General features: G+C 42.2%; 1 protein-coding gene across 1 annotated transcript in view; it reads right to left on the bottom strand.

Moving 5' to 3' along the window:
• Positions 1-934: 934 nt before the first annotated feature.
• Positions 935-27,623, bottom strand: part of UCHL3 (ubiquitin C-terminal hydrolase L3) — a 52,095-nt gene continuing 25,406 nt past the window's right edge. Inside the window, exons 7-9 of the mRNA XM_075852335.1 lie at positions 4,805-4,880; positions 4,411-4,469; positions 935-1,158 (exon numbers count right to left, since the gene is read on the bottom strand). Coding sequence (XP_075708450.1) covers positions 1,075-1,158; positions 4,411-4,469; positions 4,805-4,880 — 219 coding nt within the window. The 3' untranslated portion in view covers positions 935-1,074. The remainder of the gene's footprint in view (positions 1,159-4,410; positions 4,470-4,804; positions 4,881-27,623) is intronic.

Here is a 27,623-nt window from a genome sequence, read left to right as displayed (position 1 = left end):
TCTGCGGCAGCATCCACAGAGGGCACTGCGGCAGCATCCACAGAGGGCATTGCGGCAGCATCTACAGAGGGCACTGTGGCACGATCTAAAAAGGGGCTACCCAAACTTGACATGTGTGTCTGCCAAAAGCTGCCAACTGAGTCGCCGGACTGCATTTAGCGACACTTAAAATGGAAAACTGGATTGTTGAAATAAGCATGTGGAGAAATATCTCAAATTTTAAACCTAGCGGTATTATTATAGTAATGTAGTAGTATTATTATTATAGTAATAGTGTTATAGTAGTTCAAATAAGTAATTTATTAACAATAATTTTGTATATTGTATCAAATTTGAAAGTAATGCGGCCCGTCAAGTTCCCATTTTTTCTATATGCGGCCCACTTACCCGGCCGAGTTTGAGACCCCTGGTCTAGACTATTACAGGTACTCTTATGCTTGGACTTTGTATAGACTTGGTACACTGTTGGTTGGCCAGCTGCTAGCCCACTACGGCAGTGCGGCCTAGTGGGTCCACCTACCCACAGATCGTGACAATGGGTCTTCTAAACTGAACAACCAGGTAGAACCCTATCTTTTATAGCCAATGTCCACTGCTTTCTATGCCCAATATTTTCAATATGTTTCAACCCTTTTTGTTGTCTTTTTTTCTCCTCATGCATGTCCATGTACTACATAGAAATATATCAAGTTAGCAAATAAAAATTAAAAAGTAAATACTTAAATAAGTTAAAAAAAAAAAAAACTTTGGGTAGCAGTGAATTCAGTGTGAAGTCCTACCTGTGCTTTCTATATTGTATTTATTTAACAAGCCTTGACTTTTTTCACTTTTGTCAGGTTTATTGGTAACATCAGAATGAACAGGTCACAGATGCTTTAAAAGTGAAACAGACTGAACACAAGCTGCAGGAGGTAGTCACCACAGTATGTCAGGATTAGTAAACTTTGTCTTTTTATTAATAATGTACAATACTCTGAGATTTGCTCACAAAGATATAAAATTCATTTTTCATCACGTGGCTTTCTTCCAAGTCCTCATAGGCATTTTAGTGTTCCACTGAAGTCTGGATTTTTTTTATGCTTTAGAGAAAGCCACCACAGTAAACCTCAGTTCATCTGGATCACGCTGCATAAACTTTCTGCACACGTCAATGGCATCCTGGAAGGTGGGAGGAAGGGGAAGAACAGATCCAAGCACATTTAATGGTGTACTCACTGCACGGTTAGACACTTGACAAAAACATGCATCTCATAAAAGATCAACAGGAATGATTCTTATACATATGGCTGAAACATCAGGGAAAGGTTATATTTTAGCGGGTGGACAGATTGTTTCAGTCGGGTGGACTGGCTTTGCTTTCTTTCATCGTCTATCATTTGTCAATGCATGTTACATTGCTGGCAAGCGTTTATCTGTTTTTATTGTCTGAACTGATGGAATATGGATGAAGTAACTAAACACAAGAACGACTTGCAGGAATTCAACAACCACATTTCAGTTTGATTATAAAAGTAGATGTGCTATGTAACCACAAGTGATAGCACTTCGATAATAACCCTAAAGGCGCCATGTACAGCAGCCTGTATTCCGTTAATGGACTTCCCATAGCAGCTTTCTTGTTGTGCCGACAGAAAACAAAAGCCATGATCCAGCCACAAAATCCAGGTTGCAGTAAACTCCTTGTATTCTGCAGACTAGGACTTCAGGACAGTGATGGGGATGTGAAAGATTTCTACTATTTGTAAATGGAGAAATGCTGATAACATCTAAGGTTGCTTACAAAGCAGTTCATGAATTTAACTTTCAAAACGACTCAAACTTGAAGCTTTAGTTAGGACATTGTCTTTTAAGCTGATCATACACCTTAGATTGTTGTTGACAGTTCCACTAATTTCAAACGCCACCCGCTTCGCATCCAGAAACGCACGAGTCTACTACCATACGAGCCTACTCATCTTGGACAATTTCCACTCATCATGCAAAAACAAAACAATTGGAAGAGGACCCGTGGTTTAGTGAACAACAACAAGGACCTCTGATAACCGATGCACTTCAATGGGGGACCACGGGCTATAGCGGTTGGCGTAATGATCTTTCCTGTAGAAAGCAATATTGTGGCAATTCTTCATAGAAGTGAGAAGCAACAATGAATTGTATTCTCTTGTAAGACTAAGCCTACATTTCTATTATTCTATTATTCTCTATAGGAGAAAATGCAAGTCCTGATTATTGCAAAGCTAAGGAATGATAGAAGTCATTTGTGGCATGTTAAATGCAATTTAAGTTGCCATGTAACCCAAGCCATTGCATCATCTAATTGAGAACTTAAAAAAAAAAAACTAAAAAATAACCTTCTACCCAGGAAAATGCTGAATTTGATGTGCTGCATATTTTTTGTAGGGAACGCAGCTCTTATCTTCTTAGACTGTAAAGAATTTCTTATTGTTATAGTTTTTCTATGTATCTCATGTGGGTTCTCAAGGTTTTTTGTACTGGCGACTTAAAGAAACATCATGTCTCCAGGGAGGAAATGGCAGCTGCTAAATAACCCACTCAATGTCTTTCCCACCAAGTGAGGTAGCCGGTGAGTGAATAGGAGAAACATGAACATTAAGGAGCAGGAGTCGTTCCTTCCTCTAAACAATATGGTGAGCAGTAAAACCACCCCAACACCAGGATACTGGACGAGCACGATGCTCCAGGATTCTAACACATGCAATGTTGGCACTGCTGCTTATCTTAAAAGCAAAAAAAAAAAAGAAATAACGCTGGTATACAGTCTCCCTGGCAAAATCAGCTGTTTGTGAGAAGCCGTGGCAGCTTCAAACTAAAAAGGATATGTATGTCAGACATCCTTTAAAAATTTGCCAAAATATGAGCAACTACAGTATGTGCCCATTACTTATCCTAACCACTGACACTCAGGCATTTTCAGCCTATACAACCAGAATGTTGATACTGTATTAGTGAAAATTCCATTAATCCAGCATTAATGGGACCTATTAGGTGTCAGATTATGAATTACACGGATTACAATTGAAACGGCCATTTGGGAGGAGAATTGTGACGAGTCCTGTCACTAAGCTGCTCCAGCCAGGAGTGTTTTCAGCAATGCTGCATAACTGATAGCATCTGCCTCACAATGCTCCTCCGAATGTCCTTTTCAGTTGGATGAAGGCACAGCATACATTCTCCTATGTGGATTTTAAAAAGTAGAGAACCTCATGAAAAAAATGTTGACAGATTCACTTTGATTTATCCTGAAATCCGTCATCTCTGCTCAGGCTTCTGGTCTTGTGAGAAGTTCCCTTTGCTGGGAACTAGTGGCAAGTTACCAAAATTTCTAGACAACCGGATGCTGGAATAAAGGAATTTTACTGTATTACCAAATACAAGGGTATGGTCTGTGGCGTGGTTTGACTTCTCTATAACATTATAAGTATTTGTGAAACTCTAGATCTTAAAGAGGCTCTGTCACCACATTATAAGTGCCCTATCTCCTATATAAGGAGATCGGCGCTATAATGTAGGTGACCGTAATGCTTTTTATTTAAAAAAAACGATCTATTTTTACCACTTTATTAGCGATTTTAGATTTATGCTAATGAGTTGCTTAATGCCCAAGTGGGCGTATTTTTACTTTAGACCAAGTGGGCATTGTACAGAGGAGTGTATGACGCTGACCAATCAGCGTCATGCACTCCTCTCCATTCATTTAGTCAGCGCATAGGGATCCTTTTAGATCGCTATGTGCGGTCTTATACTTACACATTAACGATACTGAAGTGTTTAGACAGTGAATAGACGTTCCACGGGATGTCTATTCACAATCTCTGCACTTAGTTACTCTGTCTGTGGTAGTTACAGCAGAGGACGCGTAATCTCACGAGATTACGCTTCCTCTGCTGTAACTACCACATTAAGCAACTAATTAGCTTAAATCTAAAATCGCTAATAAAGTGGTGAAAACAGATTGTTTTTTTTAAATAAAAACCACTGCTGTCACCTACATTACAGCGCCGATCTCATTATGTAGGAGATAGGGCACTTATAATGTGATGACAGAGCCTCTTTAAAGTAAATTCATGAGCTTTTTTGAATGCAAATTTATAGAAATAAACATCTCAGACTCGGTTCACATTAGTGTTTTTCAACAAGGGGTTCCAATATTTTTAAACACCAAGAATTGTGCAGTCTGCAACGCTATTCCTGCTGTCAAAAATTCTGGAACCCTGACAAAAGCCTGATGGATACTACTAAGAGTCAATGGGTTCCGTCAGGATTTGTCGGTATCCGCTTGAAAATGGATCCGTCATAGTTCTCATGGCTCTGTTATAAACAGATGCAACGATGCTGGTGTGAACAGTGGCTTTCATGAAAAATAACTATTTCGTAACATGGTGCACTTACTTCTAACAATGTGTCCTCACTAGTTTTCCCATGGTTTACTGGAAAAGGCTTCCTTCCATCTGTGAGATGTAAAAACATTATCACCATGAAGCTATTTTCAAGCTTGCAGTTTCGCCGTTCATCTTTAGCCGTAGAAATATGATCAATAAAGCTCGACCACCCCAAATGGACAAGTTTATAGTTGGGGATATAGCTGCTGGCTGAACAAATGTTTGGCAGATTATTTTAGGTCTATGGCAGCTTTACTAGCATTGTATTTTAGTAAAATCATTCATTCATAACATTTATTACTCTGGTTATCTTCTGTTCTTATCCTAAACAAAAAAAAAACAAGTGTGTATTTTGTCTTTTAACATTGAACACACTTTATTACTTGAACGTATCAAAAACTTACCGAGTTCATAGAGATGACCTTGTAGATGGACAAAGGCAACAAAGTGTAAATCTACTTTATCATCTATATTGGGTGCCTGTGAGAGAATTAGAACAGAAATAGTTAACCGTGCAGGCATACAACATACTGTTGACAGGTATATGAGAGGATACTTCATGTTTCTTATGATACACTCAGAATACTTGGAACATATACTAGAAGTCTATAATGAGTTAAACAGAAGGGTGGGGAGCAGGAATTCTAGGACTTGTGGTTATGGGGTGGTACCGCTTTGTGTTATGCATCTTATCTTAATATTGACTTAGTTATTGTTTTCAAGTAACAATTCCAACACACAATGACATAATTCCCAGATTATTGTTGAAGATAACAGCAAAGTCTTTAGAAAAAGTCACCTCAGGAGCTAGCAGAAACTGTTAACTTCAGGCATGGCTTAGATGATTTCTTAAAACATAAAATCAATGTTGATCCAGTCTGATCGCCACTTTGCATCAGGGCGGAATATATTAGAGTACATTGGCTCATGCCTTATGGGATTTTCCTTCCTCTACATCAGGGGTCTCAAGCATGCGGCCTCTGGGGCTGTCATCTGCGGCCCGCGGCACACAGAGCCGCTAGTATCGGACATATATGGACAGTGTGTCAGGGTCTTCCCCAGAGCCGGAGTCCAGTGCAGTGCAGAGCTCTAGTACAGGCTCTGCTCCGGGACTCTGTGGAAATCCCTGACATCGCTGTCCATATATGGACAGTGCGTCAGGGTCTTCCTCAGAGCGGAGTCCCGGGCAGAGCGCTAGTATAGACTCTGTGGATATCCCTGACATCATTGTCCATACATCGACAATGAGGTCAGGGGCTTCCCCAGAGCAGGAGTGATGTCAGGAGCACAGCTGGAGTCCCAGGAATAGCCTACTAGCGCTCTGCCCGGGACTCCAGCTCCGGGGTTGCCCCTGACATCTCTGTCCATATATGGACAGTGATGTCAGGAGCAGAGCTGGAATCCCAGGCAGAGTGCTAGAAGCGGCTCTGCTCCGGGACTCCAGCTCTGGGCAAGCCCCTGACATCACTGTGACAGCATCTACAGAGGGCACTGTGGCAGCATCTACAGAGGGCACTGTGGCAGCATCTACAGAGGGCACTGTGGCAGCATCTACAGAGGGCACTGTGGCAGCAGCTACAGAGGGCACTGTGGCATCTACAGAGGGCACTGTGGCAGCATCTACAGAGGGCACTGTGGCAGCAGCTACAGAGGGCACTGTGGCAGCAGCTACAGAGGGCACTGTGGCATCTACAGAGGGCACTGTGGCAGCATCTACAGAGGGCAATGTGGCAGTATGTACAGAGGACACTGTGGCAGCATATACAGAAGGCACTGTGACATTATCTACAGAGGGCATTGTGGCACTATCTAAAAAGGGGCTGCCCAATCTTGACATATGTGTCTGCCAAACGCTGCCAACTGAGCCGCCGGACTGCATTTAGCGACACTTAAACTCGAAAACTGGATTGTTGAAATAAGCACGTGGAAAAATATCTCAAATTTTAAACCTAGCGGTATTATGATATTATTATTATAGTAATATAGTGTTATAGTAGTTCAAATAAGTAATTTATTAACAATAATTTTGTATTGTATCAAATTTGAAAGTAATGCGGCCCGTCAACTTCCCATTTTTTCTATATGCGGCCCACTTACCCGGCAGAGTTTGAGACCCCTGCTCTAGATCAATAGGGGAAACACAGTTTAACTCTCCCCCTTGCTTCCATCTATATCCTCTACCTTTCCCTGGTTGAACTTTGGTACTTGATTGTTGTCCTGGTAAACCCAGCGATATTGGTCCCAATACGGTGTTAAGTCATGGTCTTTTATATTTAGGACATATCAACAGTGAATTTTGTAAAAATTGTTTAATAGTAGTTATATGTCCTTTTATAATATTGGAATTATACAAGAATACATACAATAAGACTATCCACATAATAGTATAACCAAAGATGGATCAGGAGCCATATGTATCTTGTGTGTGGCTCCTTACTCCTCAGTCCCATGACAAATAAGTGTCTCGGATTCCTGGCACTGTTCTAGAATGGCCCACATCTCCACAGATAGAAGAGATCCTCTATAGATCATTTGTGCCAGAAAAAGTTCTCCAGAGCGAATCTCTGACTGTAGGAATAACTGCTGGAGAGCAAAGTGGGTCCGTACAGAGGAATGTATTTAGTATTATAAAGACACCGAGCCTGGCGCCATGAAATGGACACTACTGTAACTACTTTGGAGGCTTGGTAACATTTTATGGTCAATGAGATTTGGCTGGTACAATGTTATTGTTACTTCTGTGCATGGTTAGTTCTATATGAATGTTGTTACTATGCTGGACTACCATTTGGTAAACACTGCATTGTAGGGTGCAACACATATATTGGACCATAGAAAGGGACCGTTAATATAGGACTATTGAAGTGGTTTGGTCCAGATACAGACAAGTTGGTCGTAAAGAGTGAAGATGCCAGATTCACAGGTTGCACCGTGTTCACAACGGTCTGTCTGACTACATGGGCATGACAAGTTGTCGTAACAGTGACATCTGCAGGCTGATGGAATAACACAGAGTGTTCAACAACTCAGTGAAAAAATAAAGATGAACACATGCACATTTAAAAAATAAGAGATTAAAACATTTTAAGAACATCACCAATACCTAGGGAATTTATGAGACATTCAAAACATATTATTCACTTTGTTTTAAAGTGTTTTCCCATCTTAGACATTTAGGCTTATCTACTGGCCCCTGACCCTAAGGGAGCTTGCTCGACTTTTTCAAAACTGCCTTTGACTTCAGCGGAGAGGGCTGCATGGTGCCTAAACGGCCATCTCACCATTCAGTCATCAGCCGAATGCAGCACCCGCCCCATCACCTTAATTTTTTACCAGGCATAGCACCGGTGTACAATTCTATGAGAATTACAGAAACCGCGTAGCACAGTGAGCCAAGCGGTTTCAGTAAGCCTGCCTACCTCTACAAAGAGTCTCCGCCTGGATGCGGCAGCTAGTGGCCACATCACAAGGCGGGGACGTGGTACCCTCGTTCTCGAGATAGGCCAGGGTCCCGTAGATGGCACCGGCATCTACCCGAAATTTATGGCATATCCTTTGGACATGCCATAAATGTCTGTTGTGGGCAGACATCATATGAGATTAAACTGTATTGTTAATAGGACCAACCACTAAAAACTTCACTAATAAAACAACTAAAAACAAAAAAATTAACAAGACAAATGCAACTTCATATAGAACGTTAAGTATATTCCACCTGGAAGATAGAATGTTTGAACAGTATGTTATCAGGTTAAACATGGGTAGGTAATATTCTTATACAAGTCTCTACATTTAGGTCTAAGCCAAAGTAAAAGGAGCTTGGTCATGATAAAATACATGATAGGTTTGTTTCCAAGCTTGACTGTCTACAGGAATATCTTAAAACCATCCTTATGTACAGGCCAGAGAGGAGACTGTGGCAGTGAAATTGATTGCGAATGTCACTGCAGTAAGAGGTTTATAAATGACGAGAGTAGGAATCTCAGGTCAGTGACATAGTTATGTACAGCATTACTCCCACTGCTGCGAAGGATTTTACAATGTCATTCTAAGGTCACTTTATTGAAGATACTTATAATGTGGTGACAGAGCCTCTTTTTAAGTGCCCTTTCTCCTACATAATCTGATCGGCGCTGTAATGTATATAACGTTGGTTTTTATTTTTGAAAAACGATCATTTTTGAGCAAGTTATGAGCAATTTTAGATTTATGCTAATGAGTTTCTTAATGACCAACTGGTTGTGTTTTTACTTGAGACCAAGTAAGAAGGGGCTTCTTTCACTGCACAATCACACTGTGCTGTGGATCATGCTGAGCTGGAACAATGAGAACTGTATGACGGTTGATTGGTCACTGATTGGTCAGCGTCATACACTCCTCTGTACAACGCCCTCTTGGTCAAAAGTAAAAACACGCCCAGTTGGTGATTAAGAAAGTCATTAGCATAAATCTAAAATTGCTCATAACTTTCTCAAAAATGATCGTTTTTCAAAATAAAAAACACTTATAATCTGGTGACAGAGCCTCTTTAAAGAACAAATTTGACTTTTAGTGGTACTTGGGTTAAAATATTAGGGAATTGCAGAACTTAATAGGGGAGATTTATGATTACTGGCACCACGTGTGAGCAGTGCACCAGTCTCCTGTGGTGATGCAGCCTATCCACATTAAGGTTTGATATTTCATTTATTCAGAGATGCTCTTTTGTAGGTCACTGTTGTAATTCAGTTACTAGAGTTACTTGGGTTACTGTTACCTTATAGTCAGCTTGAACCACTCTGGCCGTTCTCTTATGATCTCAGATCAATAATTTCTGGGTCTCCTATATAACAGGATGACAGATGTGTCCACCCTTTGAATTGCGTTAAGGCTCTGTGCACATCACGCTTTGGCCCTACGTTTAGTGTGTACGTCAGGAAAGCTCCCAACTTACACTATAAACACGTCTGTAGGGCTCAATTAGCCTAACAAAGGCCAAAAGTTTGTCCTTTTGACCTCCGTCGGGCTGATATACGTCATTATACTTTTTTTGGATGATGGAAAAGCTTAGTAGACTATGGATTCTGCAAAAAAAATACAGTGGGGTATATGTTTTTTTTTTAAATATGGGAGCCTATGAGTGACATATGCCACTGTATGGCCTAAGTCAGAGGCAGTAGCGTAGCTATAGGAGTCACAGCAGTTGCGACCGGGCCCCCAAGCCGAGGGTCCACAGGGCCCTCATTGCCAAACAGCACGCTAAGGATTTAAATTTCCTGTGCCATGGCGCCGGCACTTCCTTGTTATGGGCCAGGCTCCTTAGACGTCACGGACACATGGTACACTCAGTGTACCATGTGACCATGACGTCAGGAGAGGGGCGTTCCAGCCAGCGTGGAAGAGCCATTGCGGAAGATCCTGGAAGACTACAGATGAGCTGCAGAGAGGGGCTGTAATGTATTGTATTGTGCGGTCTGTATTTGCGGTGGAGAGGAGAGGGGGGGGCTTTTAAATTACATCCCCCTCCTCCTCACTCAACTGCAAACTACAGAATAAAATACATTACAAACTGTGGGTCGCGACCTCCTGAGTGGGTCGTGTGATGACCTCCGGGGGGGTCGCGAGTCACTCACTGAGGTCCCGGTTCCATTCAATGCTGGAGCAAGGAGCTGACGGCTCCTTGCTCCAGCATTCACTGCACTGTGCCGAGTGGCTTGACGCAGACAGGCGCGATGTAGTGATGTCCCCAGTCTGCGCCGAGTCACACATAGCACGGACCAAAGGAGGAGAAGGATCCTCCACCCGTCGTGGGAACGGGGATAGGTAAGTAATTTTATTATTTTTCTATTATGCACACATGGGGGCACTATACTGTATGGGGAGCAGATATGGGGTGGCATTATACTGTATGGGGGGCTGATATGGCGTGGGCATTATACTGTATGGGGGAATTATACTGTATGGGGACTGATATGGCGGGGCATTATACTGTATGGGGGGCATTATACTGTATAAGAAGGTTATATGGGTGGCATTATACTGTATGGGGAGCGCATATGGGTGGAATTATATTGTATGGGGAGCGGATATGGCAGGGGCATTATACTGTATGGGGAACATTATACTGTATGGGGAGCTCATATGGGGGGCATTCTACTGTATGGGGAGCGGATATGGCAATGGCATTATACTGTATGGGTGCAGTTATGGGGGGCATTATACTGTATGGGGGCATTATACTGTGTGAGGGCAGCTATCGGGGTATTATACTGTATGGGCCATCTATAGGCAGCATTATACTGTGGGGGCAGCTATGGGGGCATTATACTGTGTGGGAGCAGCTATAGGGAGCATTATACTGTATGGGGCAGCTATGGGGAGTATTATACTGTGTGAGGGCATTATACTGTGGTGGTCAGCTATGGGGGGCATTATACTGTGGAGGCAGCTATGGGCGGGCATTATACTGCGGGGGCATCCATGGGGGTTGTTGGGCAAGACGGCTGGGCATAGGCATGTGTAGGGGTCTTCTGGTGGTGTTGGGGAGAGATAGGGGGGCCCAAGCTGAATTCTTGCTCAAGGGCCCATGAGCCTTAAGCTATGCCCCTGGTCAGAGGTATATGTTTAACATATACGTCATGGGCTTTTCAATAGCCTTTCATGACTTATTCGTTAGACGAATACCATAAGGGTATGATCACACTCGGAGTCAAAAACGGCTGAAAATACGGTGCTGTTTTTAAGGGAAAACAGCTTGAGATTTTCAGACGTTTAAGCCACTCGCGATTTCCATGAAAAACGGCTCAAGTAGTAACACGCACTTCTTTCTTGCGGCTGTTTTTTTACGCAGACGTTTTTCAAAATGGCCACGTAAAAAAAAACATCAGCAGATGTTTGGAGGCGTTCTGCTTCCGATTTTTCGGCCGTTTACTGCCCAAAAACAAGCCGTGTGAACAAACCCTTATAGTTGATGGGCGATATATGCGTTAAACTGATGCCTATTAGTGGCATTCGTCGACCATAGACTATAACTGTATCAGTTCGACGTATACGTCAGTCATGAACATGTTCATGAAGTGTACACTTAGCGCATACCGTTAAACTCTATGGGGACGGATACTGCTGTTAAAGCATCCATCATAGCCTACGTTTAAAGGGAACCTGTCACCAGAATTTCACCTATTGAACTTTACTTATCCCTCACTGGCCGCTGCTATCAAAAGTTCATTACCGGTATCCCCTCTCCTAAATTCCTCCTCCGACTGTACATAACTGTCTGCAAACAATTTGCGCCTTTTATCGTAATAATCCGGTGTCTCTTTGTGCGCACACACCAGGAGAGGACATTAATGCACAAGCGCGGGATTTTGTGTGCTGAAGGAAGGCGAGGAGCTGTCAATCAGAAGTAAGGAGGCGGGGTAAACTGTGAAAGACTTGAGGAATGAAGATTTGACACTTTTCAAACGAAGATATGACTCTTATGCTCATTAACATACGGTGTGGGAAGAATAAAAGAGATGAATACTAAAGCTACAGAGCCGACATAGAAGATAATTACAGGTTATATAGAAATGATTTTTCACTCACTTCCACCAGGTATTGCTGGTTTAATAGGTGAAATGCTGGTGACAAGTTCCCTTTAACATATACGTCACGACCGTGATGTGCACATAGCCTTAGAGCCTTGTTTTACCTCCCTTAGAGTAAGGGAAGTAAAACAACATGGCTGTTTTTTTCCAAAAACAGTACCACACCTGTCCACAGGTTGCGTGTGGTATTGCAATTCAGACTTATTCACTGCAATACCAGACACTAAACATGGACAGGCATGGTGAGCAACCATGTTTGTCTAATCTTGCACAACCCTTTTAAAGCCCTAACATGATCTGATCGGGGAGGACTTGTTGATAGAATCTCCAACAGTCAGCAGTTACTGCAGGGGAAAGTCGGCGTCTTCACAGGGCAAATGTTGTATTAAATAATGCCCATTAAAATGCAGCACGTGTCTGGTCTGGCTGATAAAGCTTTGGTCCCGAAGAGGGCATCTCCTTCCCTGCTGTTCGAATGCCCTAACAGGCCATATAGACAGAGTTCACAGCCTATATCTTCATGGTTCTTGGACACCTGTTAATGTAACTTGGGGAGGGGTGATTGGGTTTAACAGCACTGAAATCTGGCGTTTTAGGTTTGCTTTATTTGCAATACACATTTGAGAAATACAAGAACATTAGTGCAAGACATTACTAGCAAACATAACAAATACATATAAATTTCCAGACAAAACAATTGGTGTATAAAACATGCAGTGACTTGTGTGGGTTTGTGCGTGAAGAATGTAGGGTTTTCTTTTTCTTCTGGTGAAGGTGAATTTCTCACTAATTTTCTTAAGATGCTCATAACTACCATTAGCAATCCTGTAAATCTTAACAAAAGATCAGATCCTTTATATTAAATGGTCAATAACTTTGACTAAGAAGAGACCATGGGCATTAACATGGAATTTGACTCTTATTTGCGGCTGTAATAATCTCCAGTACTAGACTTTAGAAAATAGCATCCCATCCATTATTCCACTCTAAGCTTCACAGTTGGTAATCAAAATCCTAGGCCATCCCTTATTTTAGCTACCTGGGTGAAAGCAGTCTGCCCAGCACCCTCACATTCAAAGGCTTTCTGATCTTTAGTATGTGACTGATCGTACTTCAGTTTACACCATCTGCACACAACTTTTAAAGTACTGTCTGCAGCTGTAATGCCTCTATAAGCCAGTCCCACGTGCACTCACATGACCATTCTCCTTGTATTAATCTCCTGCTTGTGTGATGTTCTGTACATTTAACACATGGTCATTTCCCCTCTCCCCATCCCTGTAGTACAGGACATCACATGCCTCTTATCTACACTGCCCCCCTTCCCTGCAACTGGAGGGACCATGTTTCACATGATGGGCAGCGGATAGTTCAGAAGCAGACAGTAAGTAATAACAGCACTACCTTACACTTTGTAATAGAGGGACATTTGGGCAGCTGTAAATGTAGGCAATGACTATACAAGGGATGTCACGATACCAGAATTTGGACTACGATACCGATACATTTTCTGATGTGAGGCGCGTGGTGTGATGAATTTTGAATGTGCCTCACATTAATAGTAATTAACCCCATCATGTTTCTCAGTCATAATGGGTTAATGTGTATGCAATGTGATGCAAAAAAAATTGTTGTGAAGGTTATTACGGCCGCACCAATACCAAATATGTGTACACTACCGTTCAAAAGTTTAGGGTCACTTAGAAATTTCCTTATTTTTGCAAGAAAAGCACAGTTTTTTTCAATGAAGATAACATTGAATTAATCAGAAATACACTCTATACATTGTTAATGTGCTAAATGACTATTCTAGCTGCAAATTTCTGGTTATTAATGCAATATCTACATAGGTGTATAGAGGCCCATTTCCAGCAACCATCACTCCAGTGTTCTAATGGTACATTGTGTTTGCTAACTGTGTTAGAAGGCTAATGGCTGATTAGAAAACACTTGAAAACCCTTGTGCAATTAGGTTAGCCCGCTGTAAACAGTTTTGCTGTTTAGAGGAGCTATAAAACTGACCTTCCTTTGAGCTAGTTGAGAATCTGGAGCATTACATTCGTGGGTTCGATTAAACTCTCAAAATGGCTAGAAAAAAAAAGCTTTCATATGAAACTCGACAGTCTATTCTTGTTCTTAGAAATGAAGGCTATTCCATGCGAGAAATTGCCAAGAAACTGAAGATTTCCTACAATGGTGTGTACTACTCCCTTCAGAGGACAGCACAAACAGGCTCTAACCAGAGTAGAAAGAGAAGTGGGAAGCCCCGCTGCACAACTGAGCAACAAGACAAGTACATTAGAGTCTCTAGTTTGAGAAATAGACGCCTCACAGGTCCTCAAATAGCAGCTTCATTAAATAGTACCCGCAAAACGCCAGTGTCAACGTCTACAGTGAAGAGGCGACTCCAGGATGCTGGCCTTCAGGGCAGAGTGGCAAAGAAAAAGCCATATCTGAGACTGGCTAATAAAAGGAAAAGATTAATATGGGCAAAAGCACACAGACATTGGACAGAGGAAGATTGGAAAAAAAGTGTTATGGACAGACGAATCGAAGTTTGAGGTGTTTGGATCACACAGAAGAACATTTGTGAAACGCAGAACAACTGAAAAGATGCTGGAAGAGTGCCTGACGTCATCTGTCAAGCATGGTGGAGGTAATGTGATGGTCTGGGGTTGCTTTGGTGCTGGTAAAGTGGGAGATTTGTACAAGGTAAAAGGGATTTTGAATAAGGAAGGCTATCACTCCATTTTGCAACGCCATGCCATACCCTGTGGACAGCGCTTGATTGGAGCCAATTTCATCCTACAACAGGACAATGACCCAAAGCACACCTCCAAATTATGCAAGAACTATTTAGGGAAGAAGCAGGCAGATGGTATTCTATCTGTAGTGGCTAAGCAACATAATGAAATTGAAAAAGAACAATTTTTGAGCTATGGTGGCATCATCTGGTGAGCATTCAGACACATAGAGGTACTTTTGAGGGGGTTTTCCCGATTTTATGAAAAAAAAACACAGAAAACAGTCTGGCATCAACAAGGCTCCCAAAGGCTTACATGACCTTCTTCATCCTCAGGCTGGCAGCCCTGGCACACAAGTAGCCTTATTAGACAGCCCAAAACCTTACCTATCTAAATGGATACCACTCCAGCGACCAAACCCTTTTACTGGGTTCACAATATTCCCCGTACTCTCCCATATAGTTTCTTCTAAATAAAAAAAAAAATTTCTGACAAAACTAAAATTTAGAGAATACTATAGAGGATAGGTGCGCAGCATACATTATACACATGTAAATTTAGGCTACATGCGTTATTTTTATTAGTCTAAAAGGCTGGTTTTCATGGGGAAAGTTCCACATTTTGGGGACAAAACAGAACGGATAATTTTGATCAGCTGTTGGACGTCCATGTATGTCTAGCTTGTGTAAACCTTTTTTTTTGTGGACTCTTTCAAACATTATTTGGTTTGAGGTTTTTTTGTTTACAATGTGAACAGGAGCTTACATGACCCAGAAATTGTCAATTTAACATCATACATGTAGCAATGCTCTCATAAGCATTAAAGGGGTATTCCCACCTTAGACATTTATGGCATAAACTGTGACAGATGCGAGTCCCAGCTCAGGGGTAATCCGACCCCTTGTCCAGCCTGGTGAGGTGGCCACCGCATCCAAGAGAAGACTGAATGGAGGAGTGGCCACGCACAGGTGGTGCTCAGCGATTTCTGTAACTCCCATAGAATCAATAGAGAGATGCACCAGCAGCAGATCAGAAGGAGATCAGGTGACCCCCATTCTCGAGCTAGTTGCGGGGACCCCACATATTGTGTATTGGAAGTTTATGGCATATTCTGTGGATATGCCATAAATGTGTAAGGTGGGAATACTCCTTTCATTTGATATAGTCAAAGAGCCATTAGTTTTTCTAATTGTGTTTGCAAGAATTTCTATAGATAAATATTCTGTTATAAGAGGCTTAGGCCCTGTTCACACAGAGTTTTTTTGCAGGTGGAAAAATCTGACTTTTCAGGCAGATTTTAATCTGCCGGCAGAACCTTTTCCTGTGTTTTTCGGCTACGGGCAAAAAACGCTGCGTACACTGCTTTCTCTGACTCCCATTGATGTCGATGGGAGGTCAGAGACGGAAACATCGAAGAAAGGGCATGTCACTTATTTTTCCCACGAGCGGTGAAAAACGCTCACGGGAAAAATACGTGAAAAAAACGCCTCTGCCTTCCATTTAAATGAACAGGAGGCGATTTCGGGCATTTTTTGGCGCTGTTTTAGACACTGTTTCCACATCAAAAACAGCACCAAAATACTCTGTGTGAACGAGCTCTTATTGTGGCCCAGCTATTTAGCCAGGTGAGCAGTGTATCAGTGCATCTCAGTCCTTGCAGGAAGGATGTACTAGTTGTATTATGTCCTTTCAAGTGATAAATCAGAATGTGCAGGAAAGCCATCAGTGACCTGAGCACAGCAGCCGGTAGCGCACTGTCCTCACTCTTCTTGACACATACCAGCTGTCTGCTCACAACAGCAGAAGAAAGAAGAATTCCTCCAGTTTATCTACTTGGCCCAAGGAATTGTCACTCTAGGTTCAGACACAGATCTATTCTGGGAGCTTCCTGCGGTTGCTGCCTTTTGAAAACTAGATGCATTTTGAAACATTCAGCAAAATACCAGAATAAGCACTGATGCTGCCAAGATTACAGCACAGCCAACTGGCATTCAGACCCTGACGCGGCTTCAAAAGGCAAGGCATTTCAAGAACTTCTGTATGCCAGCGACACCTCATTATATACTGTTACAAGAAGTTGACTACACATAATTTACTTTTATCTTTGGGCTTGTCAGGGGCTTTGATATAGCGGTAGCTTTTACAATTGACATATACATCACTGAATGGCCACTTTATTGGATAGTAGAGCGTTGGACCTTCTTTGGCCTTGAAAACGGCAGCATATCGTCATGGCATAGCTTCCACTAGGTGTTGAATCGTTCTACAGGAATATTGGCCCATGCGACAGGATAGCTTCTTGCAGTTGCCGCTTAAGTGTCCTTCTGCACAGGGTAAACAGCTGCCATGAAGGGATTAACTTGGGCGGCCACAACACTTAGGTAAACCCTACTGTTCAAAGGTCCATGGTGACGAACGGAATTCATTAGCGATGTTTCTGTCACCATTGATATCAATGGTGACTGAAACGGAAGCTGTGGTTTCACTTTCCATTGCGGGGTTCTTCCGCCGGAAACCTCTGACAGAACCACGGAACGGAAAGCGAACGGTGATGTGAACAGGCCCTAAGGTATCATTTTTATCTGCAGGCAAAAAGCCTTAAAAGGGATTGTCCAGGATAGAAAAAAAGGGTCTGCTTTCCCCTCAGAAATAGGGCCACTCCTGTCCATAGGCTATGTCTGGTATTGCAAATCAGCCTCATTTGCTTGCACGGCTCTCTGTAAAGTTGCAGTAATGTTTCCTTTTAGTGTTCGCTGTATTCTTTTCTTCTGAATTATTACCCAAGACATCACAATATTTTTGGGTGACATTTGTTAGAATAGCTCATTGGACCTGCATTGTGATATTGTGCCTTTAAAAAGGGCAATTTATTTTAAAGAGATATCCACATTAAAGGGTTCCATGCGGATACTAAACAGACAACTGTTGAACAGCAGTCTGCCATAAACCGCAGCGTAAAGCCTACTGATAGAGTCTAAGGTCAACCACACAGAATTAAAATCCCTCTGCCTGCCCTGCGCTATGTTTGGATGACTTCAGTGAATACTATATTAGGAAATTACCAATATTCTAAAGTCTATGTACCAAATCAGTAGCCTTCAATGATCACTTCAAATGTACAAATGGTTTTTTTCATATTTCGGTTAGGCTGCCAGGAAGCAGTTAGCTTTATCCAGACATTATTGTAACACAATGATCAATTTGCTCACATACCTCCAAAATGACTTATATGAAACAAGTTTCGCACATAATAATGTTAATTTACCAATATATTTCTGTATTAATTCCGAAGGTTTTCAATATCTCTGCTTGTTGTTATTCAGTAGGAACATTCATTTTCATTGCTTACTTTCAGTGGATAAAATTCTGTCCATAGTCATGCGATGTACTCACAGGTGCATGGTTTGTTACAGTTACAGAATGTGTATCAGAGCTGTGTCCTGTACCGACCCCAACACCTGTGTGTACTTCACATGACCACGGACACAATTTTATCCACTGGATGTAAACAATGAATGTTCCTACTGGATAACAAGCAGAGATCTTGAAAACCGTGAGAAATCAATACAGAACGTTTATTGGAAAAAAATTGTATAACTTCTATTTATACAAAAAAAAAAAAAATAGCATTAATTTGCTGTAATAAAATATGCCAACGTACTCAAAATATATCTAAAGCCCAATTTATATACTACGATCTTATATGACCCTGACAAGGATCATTATTAAAATGTATTTCCACATTTGTCAACAGTTAATGAAATCAAGACGAGGTATAAAACGAAGTATTTTTGCAGTATATTTAAACCGTGCTCAGATTCTTCACAACTAAACAGAGATTCCTTATTTCCCAAGTAGTACATTGGGAAAATCTAGTTGGCCTTTTACTTCACTTCGTGCCTTATCGGTGTTTGTGGCTTGTAGTGGCCTGAATAAGAGCCCTGCACTAATGCATAGGAATCAGTCTCTTGGTGGAGTTAGCGGTCAACAGAATTTTCACAATTAAGGCCCCATACACACGACCGTGTCAGTGATTACGGGGACGGCTGTGGACAGTCATCTACATTTGCGGACTGTACTCCCATTGTAAAGTATGGGAGAACGGCCTGTAAAATTAAAAAATAGAACATGTCGTATCTTTTGCGGAGCCTTTCTACGGTACAGACACCTTCCTGTAAATATACGGGAAGGTGTCCGTCGTCCATAGAAATCAATGGGTCCATAATTACGGACCGTAATTACAGATGAAATCTATGGTCGTGTGCATGGGGACCAAGAGTGTTGTCCAGATACAATCCCATTTTATAAATACAGACCTGCTGGCGATCAGCTGATTAAAGTGGGTTAGGCAGTAGAGACCCTCGCAATCAGATGTTATCGCCAAGGGAAGTGGCCACTTGCAATAGAAACATGGTATTACATGACACCCATTCAAAAGGAAAGGCATACACCAGAGTGGAGCAATTTTTGTGCCGGTTCCAAGCTCTGACTAATAGAGGGGGTCCGATGTGAAGTTCCTCTTCCTATGACGTCCATATGCTGTAATAGGTCATATGGACAGGTTTATGTGGAGGAACAGAGTTTTGGTGCGCTGTACAAAGAAACAGCACCAGACGTCCACTAACCCATTAGATGTAGCGGTCACTATTGACCGCGGCATCTACGGGTTTAAGCGGTCAGGATCGAAGTTAGCTCCCATCCCGACTGTTACAGCAGAGTGTCAGTTGTAGTACACAGCTGACACCCACTGGTGATGGCGCAGGCTCAGCTACTGAGCCCGTGCCATTACCGCAATATACAGTTGTGTTGAAATGCCCCTCGGCAGCAGCAAGGTGCCTGTACATTGCAGGTCACCATGGGGTTAAGAATATAGAGTAAGTGCTCAGACTCATACCTCCTACTGATTCATTGAAGTTGGATTGAAGTTTATTATATGGAAGCTTTTGAAATTCCAAGTGTCATTTTTCAGCGGAGTTTAACAAGTCCCTTATGATGGAGGCAAGAAAGGGTTTTAGCAAAAGGTCTGTCAGGACATGAGAAATATACAAAGTAGGTCATTTGGACAGAGCCTTTTAAAAATTGTGGCGATCAGTCCACAGGAATCGGGGCTCTAAAGTAACCGAGGACAAACTTCTTTCATAAATCGACATTTTCTAAAGTCAATTTAGATCCATTAAAATGGAATGTAGAACACAGTACACACAGTTATTGGTTTCAAGAGATGATTTGCCATCAAGTTATTTGCCCAGTCACAACTTGCTCGGCACTAGTAAAGTTTTTAATCTACAGTAATTAACCTTTCACAGGTAAGAAATGTACAAGGATACACGCAACCACATTTGTTGGCATTTGACCTGGAACACCCAACGTCCAGGTCAGTGGTGCCGAAGTTACGGAAGAACACAAGGTAAAGCAGTCCGTAAGAGAACACAAGTCCCCACAGTCAAACATAGGAGTTGTTTGCTTCAGATAAGACTGACAACATTAGACTGATGTAAGCTGTTGGTTACTCTCCACCGCTGCTGGTATCCATGAGGGGAGCACGCCATCCTGAACAATAGTGGGACACACGTCACCAATACCGTGGCATCGTCAAATCCACGAAAAACAAACATATTCTGAAGTTACATAATACATAAAGCAGCTTGATGGAAAGGGTAAATGTTTACTCAGCCAAGCCTTCCTGCGGCCCACTCCTCTAGTAAAGAGACGCAGGAATAATGAGGGGATTACAAACATTCCAGCACATTCTATTTAGTTATTGAGAATCTTAAGAGACTTGTGCTCTGCAGGAATGTTCTGTGTAGAAAGTCTCTGCTGCTTTATAGATCCTCTGCCTGCTAACCTGACATAGAAATAACAGGGTTTCCAAGAAAAGCAACTCCTACACATGTCCTGTTCTGCAGATATTCATAGCTGTACTATTTAGGATATGGAAGGCCCCTCGTTCACTGGATTGAAGCCCCCTCCAATGACAGAAGACGCTGCAGGTGTCGCAGAGCTGAAGGCATCCAGGTTGTACCTTGCTTTAACAAGAATCACGCATCATTTAACCCATACACTGGAGGAGAAAAATTCAAGCTTATTTTTCAAAGCGGACTATTATTTGACTGACAGAAGTACAAAAGCTTCTATAAATATGGGGAGTGTGAAAAAACATTTATTTGGATATTGAAGGCACGGCCAACACATGGTTCATGACAAACGGTCACGCGGATACTTGTGCACCTTCTGGTTAACCCATACATTGCTGCAGACAGAGGTGACAAGCGCAGCAGACTGGTACACAGTATCCTCTGTCTACATCCTTAGCAGGCAGCCATCTAAGGCCATACTCACAAGCAGCGGTTCTCGGTTTTATAAAACACCATTCACACAGTGTGCTGAAGAACATTGTAACATTGAAAAATGTAACTGTTCCTAGAAAAGATTATTAAAAAAACGGCAAAAGGCAGTATAAACGCAGAATCTCATCCTGTGAAGAGTGGATGTGTTTACCCAGAGCCAATAGGACTTGAACCTGGGTCTGAAATGTGCCTGGTCCGTGCACAGTGAGTACACATGGCAGATCGTCCATCTGTGAGCCATAGAAATGAGGCTATTAAATAGCCTGTGGGATTGATTATTGACTGGATGAGAGGAGTATCTATACAGGCCTGTGATCAGACAGGGTATTTCTGTGGCACCCGGAGCATAAAAAGTAACAAATGGGCCCCATGGCAAGACTTTCAATGGGGCCCCACTACACCATGACCATCATCATCATCATCATCATCATCATCATCATCAAGTGGGTCCGGCACATGATTATTTGGTCTCCACTCTATCATCTACTCCTTTCTTTTGTTTTCCAGGGATCTGCATTACAATCTCTCCTACCATTTGCAGTGATGACTAACCTTAGCTCCCCTCCGAGTTTAGGTGGACCCCTTTAGCTGATGGGCCCCATAGAAGCGGCTATGCCCGCTACCCTGGTAGTTACGCCCTTGTGTAGTAAGTACACCAGTCAGAAGTTACATATTGAGGATTTATATATCCTCAATCTGTAGCACAGTTTTATAAAACTGTAGCCTTTGCATCTACACAATGGAAAGTGCCCATGTCAGCAATAATGGGGTTGACAGCGTGGATTTGGAGTGTCTACCCCTTTTGACCTGAAACCACAAACAATGTGTAGCTCAATTCCCTAACAGACCAACGTGTGCCAAAAAATCTTAGGACATCCCTCAGCTGGAAACTTGACAGGGGCATTATGTCTTTTTCATCAGTAGACATGTTTACGGTGTCACACGTCTCCAGAGTTTGTCACTGCAGGTCACGGTCTTATTTTAATTCCTTTAATAACTTGACATTTCGTGGTAAAACTCACCTTACTTGTCCTGAAAACATCTTCTGTGCAGAGCCAAAATACAGAACACTTCAGAGAATAATAAGAGGCTGTAGAGAAAAGGATATCAACCGAGTCTTACACAAAACTAGATTCACGTTCAAACTGGAATTTCCAGCTGACTGTCTGTTCACTGGTCTTCACAGCCCATACAGGAGATCGCCCGTTAAATAGTAATTGTATAGAGAGGTGGGTAGACGCTGGGAACACAGTATCACTAATACCTGCACCCTACCTCTATAGCTGTATATGCAATAACTGTTATGTCAGAAAGGTCATTTAGTTGCCCTGCACATATATTGTGCTGCCATATGTAAACATATCCCCTTTACATCGTACAAAGCCGATACAACCAATATTGTTACTGTAACATATAAGGCCAGACAATACTGCAACACATGTATAAGGGATTTATTTATAGCCAAGAAATAAGGAAACTCTAAATCATTTTTGGCAGATGAGAGCAGGAAAGTAACCGGACACAAGGGGAAGCGAGGGGGCCATATTTATTTTAGGATTGCATAAACACAGTTCCACAGTTGTCAAGTGACCAGGCTAGTTTTACTATAATAAGCGGGGATTTCCTGAAAATAACGTTCATGATGTGTAAAACGGACAAATCATAAAAAGAGTGATCGATATGAATCAGGCTGCTAGGATCACCCATTGATCCCAAAAACAAAGGGACCACATGCCACATCCTTGGGGAAGAGATTGCAGGAGTGATGTCACTACTACTTCTCTGTGGATGGATTAAAGTACTCTAAGAGCACACGATCATAACTAGCAAGCCAAAAATTATGCTCTCGCTAAACCCTTTCACCCTTTTGCACTGCAGCCATTTTTCATTTTGTCATCTACGTTTTCCTTCCCTGCCTTCCAGAAACCATAACTTTATTTCTTAGTCTACAAAAAAAAAGGAAGGACATAAGGACATATGAGGGCTTCCTCCATTATGTTACTTTTAACATTAGAGAAGGGCATCAGCTGTAATACACAACTGACACCCGCAGCGTAAGAGGAGGCTCAGCTGGTGAGCCTGCTCTATATTTCCACTTTCGACGGAAGGGGTTAAAAGATAACCCCTCATGAAGATAACCCCTGTCCATATGCCCACATCGATGTCTGCTACGGCTCCCATAGTTTTTCACAGAAATCATTGTATACTGTGTGACCATATATAGTGCAGTATGGACATATGTGCGGGATCCAGTTAAACCACTCCGGAAGCCAAGCACAAGCAACAAGAACTTCTATAGACATCAATAGAACATGGCACAAAAAGTTAGACACCACTTGCACATTTGTCACTTGGCAGCCAGCCCAGATCTCAGCTCTGTACTTTTAGCGCTGAATCAAGTAAGAATTATTAATCTCATTATTAATCCATTTAATGTAACATACTAAATAAGACACATGGTTTGTATATATTAATGTTGGATAATATTAGTAGCCGTTTCTTAAAAGGGCTTTTTAAGAATATGTACTCAAAGTTTACTTACTCTATAATGAAAAGTTGTAAACTTTCTAACATCACAAGGTAAATAGACTTTTCCTAAAGCTCTGTTCACATCTATGTGTGTGTGTGTGTGTGTGTGTGTGTGTGTGTGTGTATATATGTGTGTATGTATATGTATATATATATAGATATATATATATATATATATCTCGCTTTTTTTTTTTATTTTTTTTTTTTAAATACAGCAAAAACACATTCAATGTGCTCGGAGTATACATTTCTATTCAGTGCATTTACACACTGCAGCCTTGCAAAATACATTTCCTGAATTCTCATCCTGCAGGAAGCAGGACTCCCTGCCCAGGTCGTGAGTGAGTGCCCAATCAGGTAATCTCTTGCCCACAGCTTAGGCATGTGAATTGTTCAGTAAAGTAGGCAGCAAACAGCATGGAGGAGACAGCTCTGACCTGACCCTGGAATTACACTTGCATTTTTCTTCCTATGCAACGCTTGCAGACTACTTCCTGGCTGTGAGAAAGTAGTAAGTCTCCGGAGTTCCTGCTCCTGGTTCTCAGATCAGACAGAAAAGTGTCACACAACAGAAGAGAGCATCGGTCTTATGGGAAATCAGAGGATCCTAATCATTGTCTGGCAACATCCGCACCGACACCACTTAAAGTAAAACTCTGGTGTGCAGACACTTTACAGATTATATTAGGGGCTTGTGTTTTTTTTAATAATCCCATAATTTAGAGTTATTATCTGAATCAGCCCTTTTACAAGCAGTTAAGGTCAATTAACACAAGATTGTATGAAAAAATACAAAATATCCTTTATTGTTAACATATATGAGACAAAACCTGTTAAAAAATGAAACCTGCAGTGCAATATCAAGGTGTCCTACAAAGCAGGAAGATTATGGGTAGAACACAATATATAAGAATAGATGTAAACCACAGGGGAATGATAACACAAGACACGCAGCTTTATGATGGGCAGGAATCCCCATGCATGTAGTTAGAACTGGTTTCAAGATCAGCATGAGGCAATCATTAAGAATGACAACACATTTATGTCATGTAAGAGACCTCTAATAGGAATCTGTACTCGGCCAGACCTGTGTAAGTGGTACAGTAAGCAAGGTTACTTACCCATATTATCGCTCCTGCACCGTAAAGACACCAACCCGACGCGCGTTTCGGCGGAATGCCTTCGTCCGAGGGTGGGGTCTCTCCAGCAGAAGCCGCTATTTACATAGCCGTTGTCCAATCATGTGCAAGAGGTATAGGGAAACAGACTAGTGAGGGGATAGCTTCTATATGCCCATCAGCACATAACATGCGGACAAATCCCTTTAGGGTAATTTCGATTTCTGTTCATCCTTTACCGTATAGAAAATAAAACATAGTTTTTCTTTATAGCTGATTCCAGGAGGACAACCATGGCTACATAGTGTCATTGGCCTGAATAATATCACAGTTGATTTTGTCTAGTGTCACAAAGCCCGAGGAATTGGCTGTAATTGGGCCTGCAGGGGGCGTGTGAACACTCCTGGTCACCAAGGGATTTGATTGGAGGCTAATCTGGGGAGCAGAGTCTAAGGGAACCCCAGTCTTCAACCTCTGTATAGGGATGTGGACTTTGCTTTGGTAACGGCTGACGTAATTAGAAGCAGAATGGTCTGGAGAGTCGGGCAAGCTGCGGACGTTCGTTGCGGAAAATGTAGCTATAGTTCAGGGCAGACCGCAGAGATTCGTCAGGGTAAATGTTTCTAAAGGTTAGGGCAGCCGGTAGGCACAGATGGTCAAACAGGCAAGGTTGGTATACAGGAATTCAAATACCAGACAGCAGGGAAGACTTTGAAGCACAAAGGAAACAAACTGCTCTGGCAAAGAGTACCAGAGCAGGTATGGCTTCTATACAGAGTAAGGTGACAAATTGAAAAAAGTGGTGAGCAATGGCCCTTTGAGAACACAGGGGCCAGCGTGCGCTAGAACCCAGTGAAGCGCGTCGGCACACGGAGTGGCCGCCAGATGTTGAGCAGCGAGGAGAGGAGTGATGCTGCAGAAGACGCTGGGAGGTAAGTATAGAATGCCAGTGGCGGGGAGCGGAGGCAGCTTCTACATCAAGTATGGTGGTGAATTTTGAATTTATTAGTAGGTTTTTGGTGGAAGACATTACAACAATTATAGTGGAGGAGGAAAACACATCCTACATACACTGGCCCACAAAATGCTCTAAATTACTGCTATGCATCTCTGCAGGGAAAACCATAAAAACGTCTCAGTAACTTACACAAAGTTATAGAGGAAGGTGAGAGAGAATCCAAGCAGGGCAGAAGAACATTGTCTAAAATTGGAAGTTTCTTATATACAGTGTCAAGCGAACTGCTCATACAATCTCGGTCCACTGGAGGTTTTTAACAACGTAGGTAGCACTTTATAGTCATTTATGTATTATAAGGCTTCCCACACACGAGCGTGTTCAGTCTGTGATATACGGACCGTATGTCGGCAGTATTTCCCAGACCGAACACAGTTCAGGGAGGAACGCTACTAGCATCATAGTTATGTTTGATGCCGGGATTCCCTGCCTCGCTGTGGGAAAACTGTCCCGTACTGTAAACATGTTTTCAGTACGGGACACTATTCCCACGGGGAGGCAGGGACACATAACGGTCCGGGACGGTGTTCGGTCCGGGACGGTGTTCGGTCCGGGAAATGCGGCCGCATTGGGTCCGTATATCACGGAACCGAACACGGTCGTGTGAATAAGGCCTGAAGAAGAGTGACGCCCTTCTGATGGAAGAAACAATCTGACTGGAAATTATTGGCAAGACTGATGTTCTTTTTTTGGAATAGTTTTTATATGTGTGAGACATGTCGCTTTCCATATGTTAGGGCTATATATCTATATTCGTCCCTGACATCCTCCAATAGGAGTGCAGCACTAGTTCCCTGCAGTGGCAATATGGGGGGAGTAGTAGTCGGAGATGCTCCCTACAATGTACGGATGCTTGTAATTAGAAGTCAGAAAGTTACTGGAGCGAGCGGGCACAGCTGGTGATGTCATGCACCAGATTTTTATTTTTTGCATCATTTTAGTACACTAAAATAGGAGAGAACAATCAGCCTTATTTTATTTTTTTAAATCTTACATTTCTATTCCATTCTAGGGCTCCGAACAAAGCTGGAGTAAGATGGCAACATGTGACACAAAGTAACATCAAGTCCATCTGTAAACAGGTCAGATGCAAAGTGACAGTCACACAATAGGAAACGCTAGTCCTGCTTGAATGCCCAAAGAATTGCAGGCAGGACAAGGAAAAACAGGATGGGGCTTCCACTGCTGTAGTAGCATCTAATGCTGTGTATGCTGCAACAGACATCACAATGTAGCACTAGAACATATGCGATCAATACTATATCAAGGCCCTGTCTCTGCCCCTCTGATGGGTCCGTCCCTAGCATTAAAGGGGTTGTATTATGAATAAATATTCTATTTCTCGGTCAGATCACACAAAACCCAAAAAATTGGAATAATTGTAAAATAATGCTGCTGTGTAGATATCGCGATAACATACTTATGGTCCTCCCAGATGTTCTTCTTCCATGTGTGAATGTCCACCTATTGTATCCAGTGCCGATGGTCACATATACCCAGGAGTAGAATCCCACCGGCTGGATACTGATGTAATTGGGTGGCGCAGTGATACCGGCTTTTATTCAGGCCAGCCAATAAAGAAGCAGGTCACTAGAAGCAGCTTCTTCTCACCGGCACTGACAATAGTTGGACGTTCTGAAAAAAATATTTAAAAAGAACAGCAGGGGGTGCCATAAGAAATATATAACAGCAATATTTATACACAGGAGCTTTTTTTTTTTCAGAATCCAATTGAAAAATGTTTAGGTTTGGCGTGATCTAACAGAGAAATATTTAATCGTGGGACTACCCCTTTAAGAAACAATACAGGACATAGACATTGCAACTATTCCTCCGGAGGTGGGACCTACAGAAGGGAATGTTGGGCCCCATGCTCCACTCGAACATAAATACAACGTGAAT

Source organism: Rhinoderma darwinii, chromosome 2 (genome assembly GCF_050947455.1).
Source record: "Rhinoderma darwinii isolate aRhiDar2 chromosome 2, aRhiDar2.hap1, whole genome shotgun sequence".
NCBI lineage: Eukaryota > Metazoa > Chordata > Amphibia > Anura > Rhinodermatidae > Rhinoderma > Rhinoderma darwinii.
The sequence above is the reverse complement of the archived record's forward strand: the minus strand, read 5'-3'. Positions and strand labels throughout refer to the sequence as shown.